This window comes from Ochlerotatus camptorhynchus, unplaced genomic scaffold (genome assembly GCF_037179485.1).
Source record: "Ochlerotatus camptorhynchus isolate MF236.1 unplaced genomic scaffold, CSIRO-AGI_Acam_v1.1 ptg000119l, whole genome shotgun sequence".
Taxonomy (NCBI): Eukaryota; Metazoa; Arthropoda; class Insecta; order Diptera; family Culicidae; genus Ochlerotatus; species Ochlerotatus camptorhynchus.
Genome location: NW_027040609.1, coordinates 296,982 through 317,988, shown reverse-complemented (window position 1 = coordinate 317,988; position 21,007 = coordinate 296,982). Strand labels below are relative to the sequence as shown.

Here is a 21,007-nt window from a genome sequence, read left to right as displayed (position 1 = left end):
TTTTTTTTTTTTTTTTGGGTATCAGGCTTAATTTTCAAGACTTGACCCATTTGAATAAATTTTGCTTCTATCTTTGACAATACAGCAGAAGGACTATCCTATGTTGGCCGCTTGAACACTGGATTCCGTATGTATTGTTTCAAGATAGTTATAGAAAAAATGCTGACGTGTGCGCGTAGATACATCCGCGTAGTAAACCGATTGAATAAGTAAATCCGTTTCGAACGAAATATCTAAATTATGTAAGTTACGAAAACCGCGCGAATTCCGAAAGCCGAGCGAGACAACCGAAGCGAGAAAAAAAGGCTTATTATCATTTAAAGAGTGCCACCAAAATAAATGTGATAGCCTATGTTGGCAAGTTGATTAATTTTGGTTTCCTCCCTAGATATTCTACTTATTTACTACTGAGCTTTGTATCAAATTAGTTAATTTAAAGAACGTATCAATCATTTCAAGATTTCGCGACCGCACCGAACAAATTCTATAAGCTCAAAAGCGTTTGACAAGCTCTACCGAATTGCGTATCACTTCTGCGTAAGCTCCGTAGACGTAGGCGCGTTGAATCCGACAGTCGGCAAAGGTTTAACCTGTACCAACACCGCTTAAGGAACGACCTCGAGTCAGTTAAACCGTTTATAGCTAAACATCTAAATTACGTAAGATACGAAAATCGCGCAAATTGTGAACGCCACGCAAAACAACCGTAGAGAAAAAAAAAACAACTTATTATCACTTAAAGAGTGCCACCAAAATAAATGTGATAGCCTATGTTGGCAAGTTGATTAATTTTGGTTTCCTCCCTAAATATTCTACTTATTTTACTGTTGAGCTTTGTTTCAATTTAGTTATTTTACCGCACGTATCAATCATTTCAAGGTTTCACGACCGTACCGAACAAATTCTATACTACAGAAGCTAAAAAAAAACTTTTGGTGAGCTCTACCGCATTGCGAATCACTTCTGCGTAAGCTCCGTAGATGTAGGCGCGTTGATTCCGACAGCCGCGAAAAGTTAAACATGCATCAATACCACATAAGGAAAGATCAATTTTACGTATGGTTTAGTTCATAGATTAACATTGACTGCTGATTAAAAATGTAAGTACTTGAACACTAAGAAATAAGTTAACTCAAATGCTTTAACCGCATATATAATAGATTTCGCGTATTGAGAGAATAATATAGTAATCGAGTACAACAAACTCAGGGGAATACAATACCTCCAAAAGTTTAAAAGCTATTAATTTTTTTTTTTTTATATCTTTATTAAGGAGACTTTCAGCCCTGGGCTGGTTTGTCTCCGGACACCCCAGAAGGTGGTATCCCCAGCTTTTAATTGTCAGGAATGTTTCTTTTCTTATTTCCTAAACTATTCCTCTCCTTGTAAATCTGCTTAATGCTATGGGTCTGCCTGCGATTTCTTTTTAAAGTTCAAGACTAAATAAGAAGATTTATTCTACAACTTTAAAGGATAATTGCCTCCCTAAGCGGACCCCCCGCAACCTAATTCTTTTGTTAATCTACTTAATGTCATTAGACTTTCTAAAGTTTATTATTCAAGTTCATTTGATGATTATGATATCTCATTAGTCTAATTTAATAAATTATTAAAAGCTCACCTAATCAATCATAACTCATGCTTTATTAAGTACCGGCACTTGTGCTTGTAATCTAAAATTAAACGTGTTTCAAGTACTTTTGATTTAAGCTTATACCCATTTATTATATCTTAGTTCGACCCAGGTAACACTTTCATGTGACTAAAATGCTTCATTTTGAAGTTAGTTTCCTAGCTGATTATTAAATTATATAGGGTATATGTTCCAATTACGCTCTCACGTTTCCACTATGTTGCACCACAAAAATACATATGGGTATGTCACAATAGAAGCACACCACAGTGGAAATCCCAGGCCATAGTTCAAACACTTATCCCAAATCAAAATGAAGCACATATAAGATTAGTTACAATACCATGTACAAAAATGATGTTTAACATTGTTCCCTGAGTAATACCTCAATGAAAAGAACAATGAAAGCTTGTCACGCAAATAGAAGGAGCACCGATGGGCACTTTCTGAAATATTTCAATAGTATAATTCCCTTGCAAACCCAAATAAATCTATCTGCGTAAAAAATAACTAAAATAAGAGTGATTTGCGGCGAAACCCGCCAGAATCACACCCAACGTCAGTGCCTATACGTAAGCGTACTACGACGCGGCTCTCAATAAAAGGAGTAACAAGTGTGATACTATCACTGCTAGACTAGATCTTTGGTTCTCTTATGCAGTGGTTTATCAGAGAGGGGAAGCTTCGTAATCACCATTGCCTGCCCATGACGCCATTCTATCGCGGCATGAGCCAGCAACGCCAACCATAAACCAACCGTCTCCAACACTCCACTATAAAGCATGAAATTAAGCCCGCCCACCAACAGCAAGGTGCAAAAACTAGCCAAGGAGAGGGACATTCATGATTTATCATTTCTCATATCATATCTACTCGAAGAAATATTTATCACCATTTCTTTTTGACTTTATTACATCCCCTCTGGGACTTTACGCCAGCTCTCAACTTAGTGCTCAACACTTCCACAATTTTTCCATCCCGATAAATTCATAAACATGACTTGAACCTAGCTACCTTTTTCATCTAGTTCGTTTATTTGGAAGGCTCAATCGCGTAAGCTTTACGAAGCCGATAACTCATTGTCGAAGGATAGGATCAGGGGACGAGCTTGGGGTGGGGTTTCGTTGTCTCATCAGAGCTTTGTTGCCAGTATGAACGGTAATGTGGTTCTAGAGTTCGACCGGCTATGGTGGCCAGTAGGTGTGGGGACAAGACAAGGAAAAACTGATAAAGAGAAACAAAAGACAAAGGAATTAAATTCTTATAGGGGAAATGGATGCAATGTCAGCCTAATTGCCCCTAATTTGGGCCCATATATAAATTCAACAATTTTGACAAAACATTTCAATAGCCACCAAAAATATCCATTAGTACTGTCCTAATGAGGCGTTTATCTAGATAAAATTGATAAATAGCAGTTTTTAGCGATGGGCCCAATCTTAGATCCATAGATCAACATTAAAGCCATTTCCCCTGCTAGAAATTTGCAAAAAATACATAAATCGACTGCATATAGCAGAGATTGCGGATACCCAACACGTTTCTGATAGGGATATAAGGTTGTCTTCCTTGGGCCTCGAGGGTATTCAAAATATGTTCCAAAAAATTTCATGCAAAATATTTTGTAAATACCAAAAATTGATATTTTGAGACTGTATTATCATAAATTGGTATTGGTATTTGATATTGGAATGGTATTGTGGAAACATATTTTGGAAATTATTTTTTGGCATTTTATTCGTTCCTGCTCGGGTAATGTTTCTGCTCAAAAGATTAAGCTGCATTTGTGCTGGGTACCACTTTCGAGTAAACACTACCAGTTCAGTTTTGAGCGGCGGGAATTTGATCCCTAGATTGCTAGTTCAAAAAGACAAGTTGTCTAAGGAATTGTCCTTGCAAGTCCACGGCAAGTGAACCTCTTACGGAAACCAGACTGTCATCTGCTAGTTGTCTTAGCGTGCATTGTTCTATCAAACAGTTGTCGATATCTTTGATATAAAAGTTATAAAGAAGAGGGCTGAGACATGAGCTTTGGGGCCAAATAACTAATTCTGGAAGTTGTCAGTTTTCCAAGAGGAAAAATCATTTGCTTTTCTTATAGCAAATTGTACAAGAAATTATTTTAAATTCCAGAAAGTCCACATCTGTACAGATTGTCTGACAGAATGTCAATGGAAGCAGAATCAAATGCCCCCTTAATGTCCAAGAATACTGAAGCCAATTGCTTGTTGTGCGTAAAGGTCAGTGTAATATCTGTGGAAAGCAACACAAGACAATAGTTTGTTCCTTTGCTTTTGCGGAACTCAAACTGTGTATTTGATAGCAAGTTATTTGATTCGATTTAGTGATCGACTCTGAAGGATAATTTCCTCCAAAAATTTCCTAATGCACGAAAGCATCGCAATCGGACGGTATGAGCTATGGTTTTTGAATGCCCATTACTTTGACCTAACCCAGCCACCTTAAGCATTACCTGGCTTTACAGCTGTAGCTTAACCGAGTGATAGCCAATGACACTCAAATAAAAAAAATCATAAAATAAAATGGACACCGACTACAGATGTTCCAGAAACAAATTGGATACAGTTAAATCCGTTCTCTATTATTTTTTGGATCTAAGTTTCCAAATATTTGGTATCTAATTTATAAGGAGACAAATGAGTGACGATGAATTTATATAAATTTGTCATTGGCAGGGTTGGCAGGCATTGAAAATGTGTATGAATGAATGTCAACTGTCAGTTTATCTGACATGTAGGAACTGTAAATCTATGTCTGACCCCATTTTGATATCCAAGATGGCGGCATCCGGGTACAGAAAATCAAAATTACCCATATTGTGGGGTATTGATGGTATTTCCGGTTTTTCATGAACCGGATACCGCCATATTGGATTTCAAAATGGCGCCAGGCATGGATTTTCGATTCGTACACGTAACCCTGATTCCAAAAATACCCATATGGTGGGTATTTGACATTATTTTTCAGGTTCTAGATTTCCAGTTCCTACACGTCACCCTAAATCCAAAAATACCAATATTGTGGAGTGTTGACAGTATTTTCCAGTTTTTCATGAACCGGATACCGCCATCTTGGATTTCACGTCCCTCCGATTTTAAAAATACCAATATTGTTGGGTATTTCACAACATTTTCAAAAACCTCTTTTACGAAATAAATCTTCGAGTTTTCCGGAATATACGGAACCGGTTCTACATTGTTCACTTTTCGTCGAGTAGATGTGATTTGATATGTCGCTTGATATGGTTGTGATAAATATCAAATTTGACCATGTGGAACCATAATCCGGAATATCAAGAACCGGTTCTACCTTGGCCATATGGCTATATGGTTGTCATTTTGAGTGTTATTGGTCATATTTGGTCGAGTATATGTGATTTGAAACGTCACTTGATATTTTTATGATAGATAATAAATTTGGCCATTTGGAACCATAATCCGGAACATCCGGAACCGATTCTATGGTAGGCATATGGTCTTATGATTGCTCTATATCATTTCTGGGTTGTCACAATAATAAGAAGGATATATGATAAAGATTGAAAAACACGGGGGGTGCCAACACTTTCTTGAATATATATATGTAAGAAGGATGAACATGGGAGGAAGTACCTTCCAACAGATGAAAGAACCACGCAACGGAATGATGTCAATAAAAAGATTCCACAATTCATCGGCTATGGCATCTCTGAGATACAATTTTTTGAAAATAAAAAGTTTGTTCCGGGCTTTTCCGGGTTAAATAGAAAAAATATAAAATTCAATTAATTTCAGCATCGATGGTAGTGGTAGTAGAGACAATACCATTAGAAACTAGATCATTCTAGCCTTGGTTGTGCTTGAAGGTATCAACATAAAATTTGAATGTAGGGTGTCCATGTTATTTTGTTTATTTCCATGGGCTATTTTATTTATTTTAAATGCTACGAGAAGAATTCATAGTTGATCAACCGCCTAGTGAATTTATTAGAAAATTTATATGATCATTACCGTGGCTCCTAACATTTCCTAAAAATAAATGCAAACTGCATTGAGAAACTCAAAGAGCAACGATATGCTTCTCATGAATACTACTACCTGTACTGATAAACTATATTCTGTTCATTTTTCTTTTTGGATTTTTTTATATATTAAAAAGTGATCAATCTTCCTTCGGATTACGGTATTCCTATCAACCTTATTGCCGGTTTTGCCAGTCGTGCCGTGTATAACAGGCAAAACAGCAACATCAAAATGAAACATTCACAGCAGCCTATTTTTGGGAAATCCAATAAATTTGAAGCTACACGGCAAATCACGTCGCCAAATTAATGGACAATTCAGACAAACCATTGATTTATCCCCCTGTTATCGATGGACTCTCATTTTCATCACGGCATGAATTCAACGAACCACACAATAATAAATTTGATTTATTTTTTTTTTCCTTTGGTTTGTTTTCTCCGTCGATCTTGTTTTCCGTGCTGAGCACCAATGCTACCGACGTGCCAGGAAGGCAGCTCCCACACCTGGACCCTACCACCTATCGACCCATCAACTCATGAACCGGGGACCAACGGCTGTACTTCCCATCCGAAGGAAGGCGTGATCAGAGATGTTATGCCTCAAAACATCCCGGCGGCGCCGACTGGGATTGAACCCAGACCTTTTGGGGTGAGAGGTAATCACGCTTACCACTACACCACCGGCGCCGTTAATTTGATTTATGCCGTAGCGGTTCGAATTGAAACATTAAGCCTTCGCTTTCCAGTCCATGGCCTAAGCGGTTTTCGGAACAAAATAGTGACCAATCAGTAAGAATGTACACATCATTGCATCATGATACGTTTGTTGTGGACTTAGCGCAGAATAAATATGTTAATGAAGAAAAACGCTGCCCTGATTGAATTTGATTTTTTATTTTTTCTTTGTCCAAACAACATAGATCTGCAAGTCTATAATGTTGTCTAAACAACCACTTGTAGCTCAAAAAATAAACTAATTAACTATTATATTTGAAGCAGCTCATCGGTCATTCACGACGTACTTTCACTAAACGTGAATTAAGCCTTTATCGTAAAAAAAACATACATCATCAATTGAAATAAACATTTATTCGTCCTGATGGGAAGGAACACCCGCGGCAGTAATGGAGGGTAGAGGTAAAATCCGCTTTCAATAGCAAATAATTCAACCGTTTGTAAACATTACACACGTGGGTGTCATTTCGCACATTCCATTTTACGAATAGGCCTCTCAGAAACCTTCGATCCACGATTCATATTTCACCGCGTAACAGGTGCCACATCAAAGCCTTCGAGCGCCGCCGTTCGTCGATGGAGCGATGCGCCGAAGCAATTTGTATAATATTTCATTTCTGATTTCGTAAATGATTGGAAATTGGGCAGCTCAGAATGCCAGCACACTGCACCGGGATGTGGTAAAAAAGCAATAGCCATCTCGACACACTTACCACGTTGTTATGATTCCAGAAAATGTAGGCCGGTGGCTCGGGGGAGTCTTTTACAACGCACGTCAAATTTATCGTCGATCCGCTTTCGATGTACAGATCCGGCGCTCCAATTATTTCCGTCGAAGGCTCTGCAAGGAGATAAAGAAAAGCGACACAATGAAACTAAGCCTTAAAATATGTAAGTTCATCTGTTGTTTTGTTTATTAATTTATTTGATAAGGCTCAACCGAATTAACTTTACAGAGCCGAGGATTCTTGGTCACTATACAATACATTTTAAAACTATAGTCAAAAGGTACAACACAATAAACACTTTATCTTCCGCTATCCAAAAAGCCTCCTCCATCAGAACTGGAGCCGCTTCCAGAAGTTTCATTGTATGGCAAATTGTTGTACGCCAACGAGGGTCAGAGCGCGTCCATTGCAGCAATGGACGCAAAACGTGGTCAACACTCACACACTCATCACGAAACGGTTGCTTTTCAAAGTCGACGACGCATCGACCGAAAGAACTGCTGATGAAGAACAATGAGGAGGACCACACACGAGGCGGCTAATACATAGGTGTAACAGTCGGAAGAAGTGTTAGTTTGTTTACTTAAATGAACCATGCCCATTTTGTTATGGCATGTTTGCTATACGAAATGCGCCTCGTGTTTATTAGCGAATTTCACATCAAAGATTGATTAATTGAGTAGGAAATCAGTTTGGCACGGCATTTGTGACCAGCATACACCTTCCGGTAGTATGAAACAGGTCAAAAACTATTCAAATCCGCAGATAAAATTTTTGTTTTGAATTTCTGTATAGCAAAATAGTGAACTTTTCGTGAACATTAACGGCAAAGAACTCACCAACACTGGGAGACTGTGAGTTCCTGCCCACCTGTTCATTTTCCATCGTGGACCACACAATGGTTGCTGCCGAGAAAACAGACGATCGCATAGCACACATCGAGAGTGGCCTGCTTTTGTCGACAGCCGAGTGAACACTGGTTCATCTGTTGTTGAACTAACGATTATGGTTTATTTGTGTTATACAATATTTTTTTTTGTTATATGTTATACAACATTTTAGGTCGCTAGTATTTTGCCCGGGATGAGATTTGAGCTCAAGTCTTTCAGCGTGAGAAGCATGGATGCTAACCATTTACACCAGGCCCGTATTCAGTTAAACAACATGAATGTAAAATCAGTAATCAAATTGATTTCATTGATAGCAGGATTAATTTTCCGTTTGATTCAACAGTGTAATATTGTGCTCTCATTTTTGCTGTGTTAACCGTTAAGTCAACCAAAATGAGATCAACTGGAGTATTCAAAATAAGTTACATCATAACAGCAAATTTTGATTTCAATTTGATCTTCAGATTTGCTCGGGTAAGGATCGGAAGCTGCATTTGAAGGTGTTGAGAACGGTTAGGGCAAACCCAGGGCTGTCGGATTATAATATCGCCAAGAAATTCAATGCCAGCCAAAGCACCACCAGTAGCATTCGTCAGCAAGAAGGATTTCGATATTTTCGGGCCATTACCCGAGCAAAGTCTGAGATCAAATTGAAATCTAAATTTGATGTTGTGATTTCGCTGATAATGATTACTCAGGTTGCTGTCGTTTTGGTCGTTTGAACGGTTAAAATATCAAAATTGAGAGCAAAAAAATCTTCCTGTGACATCACATTGAAAACAATTTCTGCTATCAGTGAGAGCAAACTGAAAACCAAATTTGATATCCATTTTTCCTGTTGATAACAAAACAAGTATTCAATTTGATGTTATGCTAAGGCATTGAAAACAAACCCGCAACAACATATTTCTGGAGAGCAAATATACAGCAAAATGAAAACAAAATTAGGTATCAAATTTGTCAATTGCGTAAACTGAAATCAAATTATGATTTCAGTTTGATGTTGATATCAAAACTTGATTTCAATTTGCTGTTATTTTGATGCTGTACTTTGCTCGGGTAAGCAACTAAACAGGACACTGAAGCAGAATCTAAAAGTCAAAAGACGTGCCCGGAAGTTGTAAAATGAGGTTCTTACAAAGTACGAAGGATACATCTTCATGGACGACGAAACGTACGTGAAGATGGATTATGGGCAGCTTCCCGGACAAAAATTCTATAAAGCCACTGCACTGGTCGAGGTGATGTCCCTAGGAAGTCCAAATTTGTTTTTGCCGATAAGGTATTTGCAGCTGCGGACAGAAAACCCAGGTTTTCGTGACAAACAAGACTATGGATTCCAAAATGTACAAACAGGACTGCCTGAAAAATCGTATTCGTTTGTACATTAAGGCTCACAATGGACCTGTAAAGTTTTGACCTGATTTGACAAGCCACTACAGCGGAGATGTTCTACAGTGTTATCGAGAAAACGGGGTAGATTTCTTTGAGAAGGACATCAATCCACCCAACTGCCCTCAATTCCGCCCAATTGAGAAAGGTGACTCGGGATGCGACAGAGATGAATAGATGGTTGAACAAAACGGCCGCATAGGTTAGCCAACAGAGTGCCCAAAATATGATGTTCGAGATTTCATCAAAACCAAATCGAAATAATTTTTATCGCTATTTATCCTTTAAAGTGAAATGAATTACCTTCATTTTGAGTACTCAAGAATTTTATTTAATTAAAATAGGTTTGAAAAACTTCCAGTGGCGCTGGTGGTGTAGGGGTAAGTGTGATTATCTCTCATCCCAGCATGCCTGGGTTCAATCCCAGTCGGCGCCGCCGGGATGTTCTTAGGCATAACATCTCTGATCACGCCTTCCTTTTTTCCATGCTGAGCAAATGCTACCGACGTCAGGGAGGCAACTCCCACACCTGGACCCTACCTATCGACTCATCAACTCATGAACCGGGGACCAACGGCTTTACTTCCCTTTTGAAGGAAGGCGTGATCGAAGATGTTATGCCTCAGAACATCTCGGCGGCGACAACTGAGATTTTACCCAGACCTGCTAGGGTGACAGGTAATCACGCTTACCACTACACTACCAGCGCCACTGAAGAGGCCCGATCATATTTTTGTTTTCAGTGCTGCTGATGGCGGTGATGCATTGAGTTTTGTGTGTTGGAAAGGTTTCTGTTACTGCTGTTATGCTGATTTTGTTGCTGTGAATGGTGCTGATGTGTATGCTGTTGGATATGGAAAATTTGCTTCACAGCCGTTCATGAAGGTGGAATTGTCAAGTTGATGTTCGAGGTGGAATTTCAATAAGGAACGGACTTTATACCTGGTACTACAGGAGGGAAATCATTATCAACGAAAGGGAATGGACGCTGATTGCCTCCCAAAAGGATTGATACCTAAACCCGTTGATATTAAATTGCTTTTGTCCTCATCAATTATTGAAGAGGGCTAAAATTATTAATTCAATTAATTTGTGCAATAAAAACAAAAATAGATATTGTACGATGTGGACGTTGGAAAGAAACCGTGCCGTGATGAGTGCGTGAGTGATGACCACGATTTGCATCCATTGCTGCGATGGGAGTGCTCTGCCCCCGTTGGTGGTACTACCACACAATAAAACCACTGGAAGCGGATCCCGTGCTGATGTAGGTGGCTTATTGGATAGCGGAAGATAAAGTGTTTATTGTGTTGTACCTTGTGAATATAGTTTACAATGTTTTGCATAGTGAACAAGAATTCTCGGCCTAAAGTTTATTCGATTGAGCCTTATAAAAAAAATATATAAAAAAAAAACAAAACCAAAAATGTGACGAGCAGCAGCATCACTCGCACCTAAAGGCTTACTAAAAGTAAATTGGTACGCACAAAAAGACCTGTAATTCGTAATTCAATAAGTTTAAAAAGTTCATTAATGATGGCTGTACAGTACTTTTATTAAAACATCAAAGTTACAGCATTAGATGGTTACATTTCTCCAGTTCGAACGAAATCTTGAACCTTCCTCTTGATTGAGCCCATCAGCGTCCGCATAGTGGAAACGGACACGGAATCAGCGCATTTCATCCATTTTGCCCGCATTTGCTGGATGTCCTTGCCTGCCCCACCGCTTCGTCGAAGTTGCTGCTTTGTAATTGCTCAGTAAAACTTTTGACCGGGAAACTGCTTAAAATCAAATTTGACGTATGTTTTGTCACCGATCAAAGTGCAGCCCTTATGTTTCTACAAAACACGGTCGTACAAGAGCCTTGTACGCTTCTTGGCCACGGAATTCTGCTTCATGTGCCGGTTCGGATGTTTACTGGCTTTGTACGACTTGTATCTTTCCCTGGCAAGGATGTTCCACACCATTTGATAGTTGGCCTTGTACCTTCTGGCCCCATCTCGGATTGAAAGACCGGGGTTGGCTTTAACGCACCTCAACACCTTGCTGTGTAGCTGACGATCCCTGGTTCCAGATTTTTCGTAGGTCCGCTGATTCCTTTCTACACTCAGGGTTTCCTTGTAGGTTTGGAGCACTCGACAAACTGTTGTTTTTGGCATCTTCAGCACTTTAGCCAGGTTGGAACCGGTGTTTCTGCACAATATTTTTTCATCTTTCGAATTCCATTTGACGTTATTTCTGAACGCGATCGACTACTTTGATAAAACTTGCACCAGTTTTTCTCTATAGAAGTGTAAACAAACCACTGTCAAAGATTTTCGATTCCCAACAATAGCGGCGCGTGAGGGGCGTTCTAATAAACGTTTAGTCAGTCTTTATTAGATAAACAACCAAGGGACTCTATTTGGTGAATTTCGATATAAAGTTTTGTATACAAACAAATCATTTATCTTCGGACTATCCCAGAACGAGTTGTAACCCGTTGGTAACAATGTCCACTAGAGGATGCTTGCCGGTAGTAACACTTCAAACATTAATCGATTTTAAAGCATAAACACGCAAGGTTTCTTTTCTTTCTTCGCATTTCAAGCTTAATTCTTATCGCATTTTAGCTTATTAGTGTTCTAAATGCACAGTTATTATTTGAGAGCTTTCGATACCTGTACCATTTTTGCATTAGTATAATTGTGTGACAAGTACAATCATAATCTATTGCCCAGGGAAGTCGAACAATTTTCCAACCCGAAAAATTCCTAGACCGGACCGCGAATCGAACCCAGCCACCTCCAGCATGGTCTTGCTTTGTAGCTACGTCTTTACCGACTGAGCTAAGTTAAATCACCGCAAACCAACGCCTACATCGATAATCTGGTGATAATTTCGTCACTAGCTCCACCTATTCTACCGTGGACACATCTAACAGCTCATTTTGTAGGAGTATGCATATGAGCTCTGGTCAGTAATGCAACCAGATTTTTCTGGAATGTTACAATTTAAAAGACAATTTTTCATTCAGAATAAGTAACGCAGATTACAGATTTTGAACAAAAATATTCATATTTTCAAAAAAATCTTAACATCCACAACATTCCTGTTATTGCCTCTCTTTAATGTTTTTTTGTTTCTCTTGTCCCCCCGTCTCGATGAGTCTCATCGTCATCCACTGGTCACCATAGCCGTTCGAACTCCAGACGAATCCAGAACCGTACTATCGTTCACACGGCCGACAACGCTCTGATGGGACAACGAAAACCTCACCCCCAAGCTACTCCCTTGATCCTATTATTCGACAATGTACCCCTCTTACCTCGGGTAAGCCGCGAGTATTCGACCCAACTAAATACTAGACATAGAATTAAGTGAATTTGGTTTTGTATCGTAACAGGGAATCACGGTTACGAAAACGATACATATTTGACAGTTTTGACTCATATTAGCGTTATTCCCAGCAGCTCTCTCCCTTAATTGAATCATTCCCTAACTTATTGTCCTTTAACATATAAACAGAGGTTAGTGATAATGTTAGTTACAATGGCCATTCAGAGGTCTAGTATATTGGGGGCTTTTCTAACTCTTGTGGTTCGACGAGGAGTTGTGGCATTATTTGGAGTTGACTTATTAACGACTTCTGAGTTGGTACTAGCATTTGTTTCACTGAGATTCTCTGTGATAATACGATCTAAACCTGGTGTGTACGCGGTGGGAGTCAAAAGAATTTCCTTTTCAACAGGGGATTGTTCTTGCAATTCTGGATCCAGTGGTCTTGAATGGTGAGCTATCGCCTCCAGTTGGTTTCGGTTTTGTTCTAACTCTTCTTTATCTGAACACGAATCCTGATCATCGCTTCGCTTAGCAGGACCTGGCCGTAGTTTGCCTTGCCGCTTTGCCTAGGCGTCCAACTTCCAGCTTGATAATGTGATGCAGCTTTCCCAACCGTTCAGATACTATTCCGAATTGCCATTTGGATGATCCAAGAAAGTCTCGTGCTGAAATTCTCTCTTCAACCGCAAGCTTCGTACGGCTCTTTCCTCTCCCCGAGATAAATTTTCAGTTTCACCTGCAGGAACGATAAGGTCTCTCTAACATTCTACCAAACAGTGCTGAGAATTGTCATTGTTATTGCAAGCTTTCACGCGATATTGACAAAATATTTTTAAACATTGTCACTACAAGAATTCATTCGCACAGGAACCTTCGTCAAAATCAAACAAAAATCTAAAAAAAAGTGTGATTTCATGCATTATTTTTCATATTACTTTTATCCAGGTAGTAACGGACGTTGATGCTACTTGTTCACTTTGACAGCTTCAAGGATTTATTTTGCTGTATTCATTTAATTTCATAGCAAATTTAGGCAATAAATGACTACAAATGTTCGTCATTGTTTTTCACTGGCAATTTGCATGATTTTGCTTGAATATATTCTTAGCTCGATTGAATCACGAATGCTCTTTTGTCAATATCACCGTATATGGTCGATATTTTGATGGCAGCCCCGTTGTAGATCAAATCATTTTCATCGCTCCAAGAGTCATTGATTGTTGCCGTTTTCCACATTCAAATGTGGTAGAGCCCGGTGCCGATGGTACGATTCAACATTTTCCCCCCTTTTGGTTCACTATTTAATGCCTCCGAGAGGCGCCTTGTCAACTCGGAGGATTAACATACAGAAATCCCTCCATTTCTATCAACGTAATTGGTTGAAGGATAGTCGAGAAACAGCGGTGGGTGAACCGACCAACCCATCGCATAAATGGAAACATTACTGTATTATTTAAATTAAAACTTGTCCACGATCACCTTAACGCTATGAGTCTACGAGATCATAACTTTTAGACCAACCATGGCAGGAGTCGGACACTGCAGCACGATTAAGATGGGGGAAGGACATAGAAGAAAAGTAAGGCCATCTGTCTCTATCCAGTTGTTTTGTATGTACTGCTGACCCCAAGTTTTACTTTAAGTGCTCTTGCCTGAAGCATAAAATAAACATTAAGCAACTGCGGAAGCGCCCAGTGCGGACAGTAAGCAGAAACAAGGCCAATTGCAACATATCGGGCCAGGAAAAGAAGAAAATTTAATTTATCACCGTACTTCAGACACTTGACTTCCATCGGCAAAATAAGGATTTTAATTCAATTAATCTGGTCGTGCTGGTTGGTTGTAGCAGTGAGAGCCTTTACCAATTGTAATGTACTTTTCCAACTCAGTGTATCCCACATAATTGAAATTTAAATTACTCATCAATGAAATATATAATCGAAAACTGAGATCAGTTCATCTAACAGCGGCAGGGCATTCATTTGGAAAACAAGTGCATTGCGGACAGGGATAACAGAAACAGCTAATGCTAGAGTAATTAATTTATGTTGTTTCACTATTTAGAGCAATTCCACCCCTGAACGGAAAAGGAAAAACAATGCAACTGTTATATTTTAACTTAAGATAGATTTCCCAAAATGGCATACGGATAGACCTCGATTTTGACAACATAAAGATTTTGCTTTTTTCTAAGCCTCTCACGCACTGTGTAAATTTTTTAGTCGAATTCCTGCAAGTCATGGAAAATACTTACAAAAATTAAATTAAATCTTTTGGTTGAATTATTCATCGTTGAGCAATTTTTTATTAAAGATCCTGATCCTAGTGTCGTGTTGCCTATAACGAGATCTCACTGTATTTGCTATTATACGGCAGAGAGTACTCAAGTGTGATACACGTTTCCCATAGATGTAACAACTTATACGGAAATGGTAACCAACAATTGGCTTTCTTACAGCAAAAATGTGCTCTGTAAACTCAACATAACTTTTTCACTCGGTGGGAATTAGCTACAAATTAAAATTAACTGCATGGATTCAAGGTTGCAAATACTCATTTCAGACCAAAACATGATTTTCTGAATTATGAAATCAATAGATGTTATGATAACCATGAATATCATTTGATTTCATTATGGGGCGACCCCGGCTTAGTGGTTAACATCCATACCTCTCACGCCAAAGTCACGAGTTCAAATCTTACCCCGGACAAGTTACAAATGACCCAAGAGTGTTAAAGTGACTATTATAAAAAAATCATTATTCTATAAAATATGTTTTAATGGGGAATGAGCATTTGTAACCTAGAATGGATTTTGTGTGACTGTTGCCAAATGTCGTCATGAATTCAATTGGCAGTGAAAAAATTAGGTCTGTTAATAATCAGCTTATTGCAGCCAATTGGCCAAGAGGCCATCCTTATACCATATGGAAACCATAGGACATTTTCATGATGCGAGACCAACAATAGTAATGAAACTCCGGATATGATCCTGGTTCCTCCATGGAAGTAAATACGATCGTGTTTTGGTTTTTGTTCAGGAACTATCGGTTTCGTTTTTGACAAATGGATCTAAAATTTGTTTGGATAAGTCCAGGGATGCCACGCAGAAAAAAATCTGAATCTTACTGGTGATATAAACATACATAGACGTCAACTTCCTTTCTCGCAAGCAAGCAAATGTTGCTTGCGAATAAGGCCAATTGCATACAATATTTAGAATATTTCATGGATTGTCTCATAACTTTATACGATCTGCTACCCACAATCAAACGAATATGGGACTAAATGTCGTTCGTGCCATTTGTGATGTATTCATTCTCTGCTTGACAGTAAAGCAGTACAGTTCGATTGTTACTCGCTCTCTCGAGTTGTTCGTTAGTTTATTGCGATAGTGTTCACGCTACTTTTAACGCGGTGTTTGGTGAAACCGCCACATGCTAACGCGACTGATATTCCGCTCGGGAAACGATCCCGATCGGACACCGCCAGTGCTTAATTGGCATCGAAGAAGCTGTTGACGAACAATCGCTACGCCATCCTGGAAAACGGCGATGAACCGAAGGTGGAATAGAAAAAGAAAGTTACTTCGTTCTTCGTGAAACGATTCCCGGAAAGCTTGCGAGAGAAAATCGTCTTTTACATAGATAGCGGCCCATAATGCACCATGCGTCTGTGCACTGAAGGCTACAAGCTGATGATGCCAGCGATTAACAAGCTGTTCCACATCATGGTGGTATGATAAACAACCGCGACCTCACCGAATGCGCGTGAATCAGAAGGGTGTTGCAAAACAATGATCAGACCTTTCCTGTAATCCCCAAACGGGACCGAATTCCGGTCACGCTCCTTCTGGAACAACTGAAAGTATGGACAGGGAAGCCATCAACATTACAAATTGGTATGCTTGCTCGCTCAAGAGCAAGAACATCGAGTTCGTAGAGTTTCTCAATGAACAAAACATCGACATTGCCGCCATAGCTGAAACCCACCTGAAGTCCGAAATTAACGTCTACCTTCCCCATTTCCGGATCGTGAGGCTAGATCAAACCAGCTCTGGGAGGAGAAGGAGTAGCCCTCACCCTAAGAAAAACATCTACTGCTACAGCTGAAGACCACCGAAGCCGTAGAGGTGGAAGTTTCTACTTACTACTTCTGTCGGCCCCATCACCATCGTTGCGCTTACTGCCTCAAACAAGTCAACATCATGAACGAGTCGCCAGCAGAGCTAAGAAGAGATATTGTCAAGATATATTGACCTGAACGCCAAACATCAAGCTTGGGGCAACATTCGGCGCAATCAAAATGACCGCATCCTGTACAATGACCTGCAGTAAGCGTAGTACAACATCTTGAGTCCGGACATTCCCACCCGGTTGAGTAGATCCGGCGCCCACGCCACCAACAAGAACATCTTGCAACCTGTCGTCTATCAAGAACTCAGCTCGGGCTACTATCCGGTGTTGGCTGAAGTGGGTTCCTCAGTCAACAGGTTCCAAGCATCGCGGTGAAACTACCATCGGGTAGATTGGGCGCAGTTCCAAGGCTGCGTTGACACCAGTATCGTCACAGCTTGTATTTTATAGAATGGAGCATGTTGAATCCATACGTGAAGGTTGAACCGGGTTTGTAATTCGAAAGGTTTTTTTTTTTAAATTTGGTTTTTCTTTTCTGCTTAGTTGGATTTTGAAAGTTACGCTTGAGTTTTATAGAATTGACCTAGCTGCATTCATACGCGATGAGCACAAGCCAGGTTTAAATTAACAAAAGTTTGTATTATTGTTAAAATTTAGTTTTTATGTTCAGCCAAGATGGAAAAAATAAAACATTCTAAATTTGTTTAACATCACATCTAAACCGTATATTTCAAACGTTTACATTACTACTTATCCTTCGCTATAGGTTTATCCTTCTTATGCCGTGATTTTTTAAAACTTATGCGGAAACGACCGACGATATTGACCGGTGTCTGCGCGCCATCGATGAAGCTATTTCCCGGGCCAGGGACCTACATGTGCCAGTATCCAGACAGGTGAGTAATACTCTGAACCTGTAGACAGTACCAGCGTAGTAGGCTGCCTAACCTGAAGACCAATTGCAATCGTTCAAACAAAACCATCCGAGCCCAAAATTAAAATTTAAATTAAAAATTAAAAAAAAGCCGTAGCCCATCCCTCCTTTTCCCCCTCTTAATCAGAATTCAGATCCATTCTTACTCATAACCCCACTGGAAAATTCCAATGCTCTTGGTCAACACTTTGTGAATTCATATAACCTTAGCCAAGCCATGAAGAGTACACACGAGCCTGCAGTATCGGAGGCAATATCTAGAGTCGCTGCCACCTCCGTAGTTGTCCCTGAGGAAAGTAGAATATCGGCTGATGAGGTGATAGCAGCCATTAAATCAACCAAGAACATGAAGACCGCTGATGTCCATGGAGTGGTCAACCTCGAATTGACAAACTTGAGTGTTGACTTCTTTGAGCACCTTGCAGTGATCTTTAATAAGTGTTTGGTGCTTGGCTACTTCCCTAGCCGAAGTCATTCCAATCCAAAAGCCGGGCAAATACCCTATCAGTGTCAAAAGCTATCGCCCCACCAGCCTCTTGTCAGACGTCTGCTGATGTTTTCAAATGATAATAACATCTTTCTTAAATAGCAATTCGGGATTAGGAAAGGCCACTCTACAATCCACCAACTCGCACGGGTTACTAACAGCATCAAGCGGCCCAAGCCCATTTCCAATGCATCTGCCATGACATTGTTGGACGTTGAGAAGGCCTTCGACAATGTCTGGCATGATGGCCTAGTGTATAAGCTGCATCGATACAACTTCCCGATCTTCCTTCTTAAGATCATCAAAAACTACTTGTCGAGCATATCATTCCAGGTCTTGTGATCCGTTCAACGTTGATGCTAGGTTCCTCTTCAACATCTTCACGTCAGATGTTCCTCCCCTTATGGCTGGTGGTATTTTGTTAATGTTTGTGGATAACACTGCCATCATCGGTCGAGAAAACTCCTATCAGGCCTAGATGTTCTGTCCGACTATTTCAAAAGCTGGAAGATTTGTATCAATGCAGGTAAAACACAGACCATACTATTTCCGCACTCCAGTTCACCTTGGCTTTTCCAGCCTGGTAACTTAAAAGTCCACATTGATAATACTCCCATTAGTCGAGTGAAGTCGTCTAAATTAGTCTCACCCTTGATAGCTGCTTTTTGGTTCCCATGTGGACAAAACATCCACCAAGCGTGACATCTTGATTAGGTCGCTCTATCCTCCTATCAACAGAAAGTCCATCCTTTCCCTTAGAAACAAGCTATCCGCCCCCAGCAAATCATCTATCCCGCCATTGAGTACGGAACACCAATACGGAAGAGCTAAGTACCATCACCTCAAAACTACAAAGGATCCAGGACAAGATCCTTAGATCCTGAGATCCACCATCTGGCTGGTCTTCAGTCACTGGAGGAGTGGAGTAGCAGAGTACGCTCATCCTCGAAAGGTTCATAGACGCCTGCCTGAGATCAAATCACTAGATCATACGCGATCTTTCTAATTAGATTAAATTATTCGTAGCTAGGTAGGTTATCAAATTCTTTTTTTTTTCAATTCAACCAGAATGAACCCCAACAAAAGTCTTCTGTAAACTAGTTAAGAATGTAAATAGGTAAATTAGAATAACAAATTTAACAAAGATAAGGCTTTTGAAATCTATCTATATATATAAAAATGAATTTCTGTCTGTCTGTTTGACCCTTATAGACTCGGAAACTACTGAACCGATCGGCGTGAAAATTTGTATGCTGGGGCCGGGAAAGGTTCTTAAGACGGTTCTAGACCCCTCCCGTCTCTGTAAGGGGGGGCTCCCATACAAATGAAACAGAAATTTCTGCATAACTCGAGAACTAATCAAGCTAATGGAACCAAATTTGGCATGTGAAGGTCATAGGGGGTAGTCCCTTAGATAAGGGGGGTGATGGGGGGCTACGTACAATATATCATGCTTTTTTTTAATCAGTGCATAAACTCAAGTTAATATTGAATCCCAAGCAAGGCCGGGCACACTCAGCTAGTGTTAAATAAATGTAAAATCAAAATTATCAGAAATAAAATCTTATCACTACTGGGATGCATTTGAGAAACGTCTGAATGTGATCAAACAGGTTCAAGGCAGGCCAATTCTCAATCATACGCTGTAATTTATCAATATTATATTATATTTTAGATGATACTTATAAAATCGGAGTTACTGATGCGAAAAAAATACAGTTTGAATTTGTATGAGGATATATTTGACACGCTTTAAATCGGTTTAAAATCTCTAATATCAGTATTCTGAGGAATCTTATCTCTAAATCGGTATCAAGTTCGAAAATCGGAACAAATACCGATAAATTTGAATGTCTGGCAACGTTGCTATTGCGGTACCTTTTATTACCGGAATATTTAGTGCGAATAAAGTACCTATTATGGACATAAAGTTCATCCTTTTCCAAAACCTTGTTAAAGGTACTGTACCATGCCTCAAAAGTTATCCTTTTAACAAAATATGTCTTAACATGGACGTTAAGCACGACACGAATCTAAATTAGGAATAACTTGATAAAAAAAATAAGTCCACGTGGACATCAGTGAAGGGGGTATGGGTTGAACCTATGTCCACGTGTTTCAACGGAGGGGGAGGGGGAGTCAAAAACCATGATGTTTCTGTCCACGTGGTATATGGATGGTCCTCATTAAAAATTGTGTAGTTCTTGGAAGTTTACATCAATTTTTACTTCTTCTTCTTTTGATATAATGTCTTTTTCTTCTTTGAATTTATTGCATCCCTACTGGGACCTTAAGTCGGCTCTCAACATAGTGTTCTTGGAGCACTTCCACAGTTGTTAATTGAGAGCTTTGCAAGCCTGTAACATTTTTGCTAATCGGTCGAGTGCCAAGCTTGCATGTTCGATCGCGTCATTTATTTTCTTAACGAATCATGCTTCAAGATGGAAAAAAAAATCATAGTGAATTATTCGTAGACACCTAACCCTAAAAACCCGAGGAACATGCATCATGCGACCGTGGTCATCACTCTGACAAATGAAACGATGAACGGTGAACATACATAAATCTCGATTACTCCCCCGAAGGGACGCATCCGCTCCCGCAAACAATGCATCCCATCCCCAATTCGGCGCAACCAGCATCCCTCCCACGCATGCCAACACCACCATCAGATAGGGGAAATTTTCCCCTACCTGATGGCGGCACCACAACGCGCGGGTGAGC

At 39.8% G+C, this 21,007-nt stretch overlaps 1 protein-coding gene across 2 annotated transcripts in view; it reads right to left on the bottom strand.

The window, feature by feature from the left end:
* LOC135699848 (zwei Ig domain protein zig-8-like) overlaps nucleotides 1–21,007 on the bottom strand; it is a 326,931-nt gene that overhangs the window by 22,419 nt on the left and 283,505 nt on the right. For both annotated transcript variants that reach the window (XM_065220202.1, XM_065220203.1), the window contains exon 4: nucleotides 7,106–7,233. In XM_065220202.1, coding sequence (XP_065076274.1) covers nucleotides 7,106–7,233 — 128 coding nt within the window. The remainder of the gene's footprint in view (nucleotides 1–7,105; nucleotides 7,234–21,007) is intronic.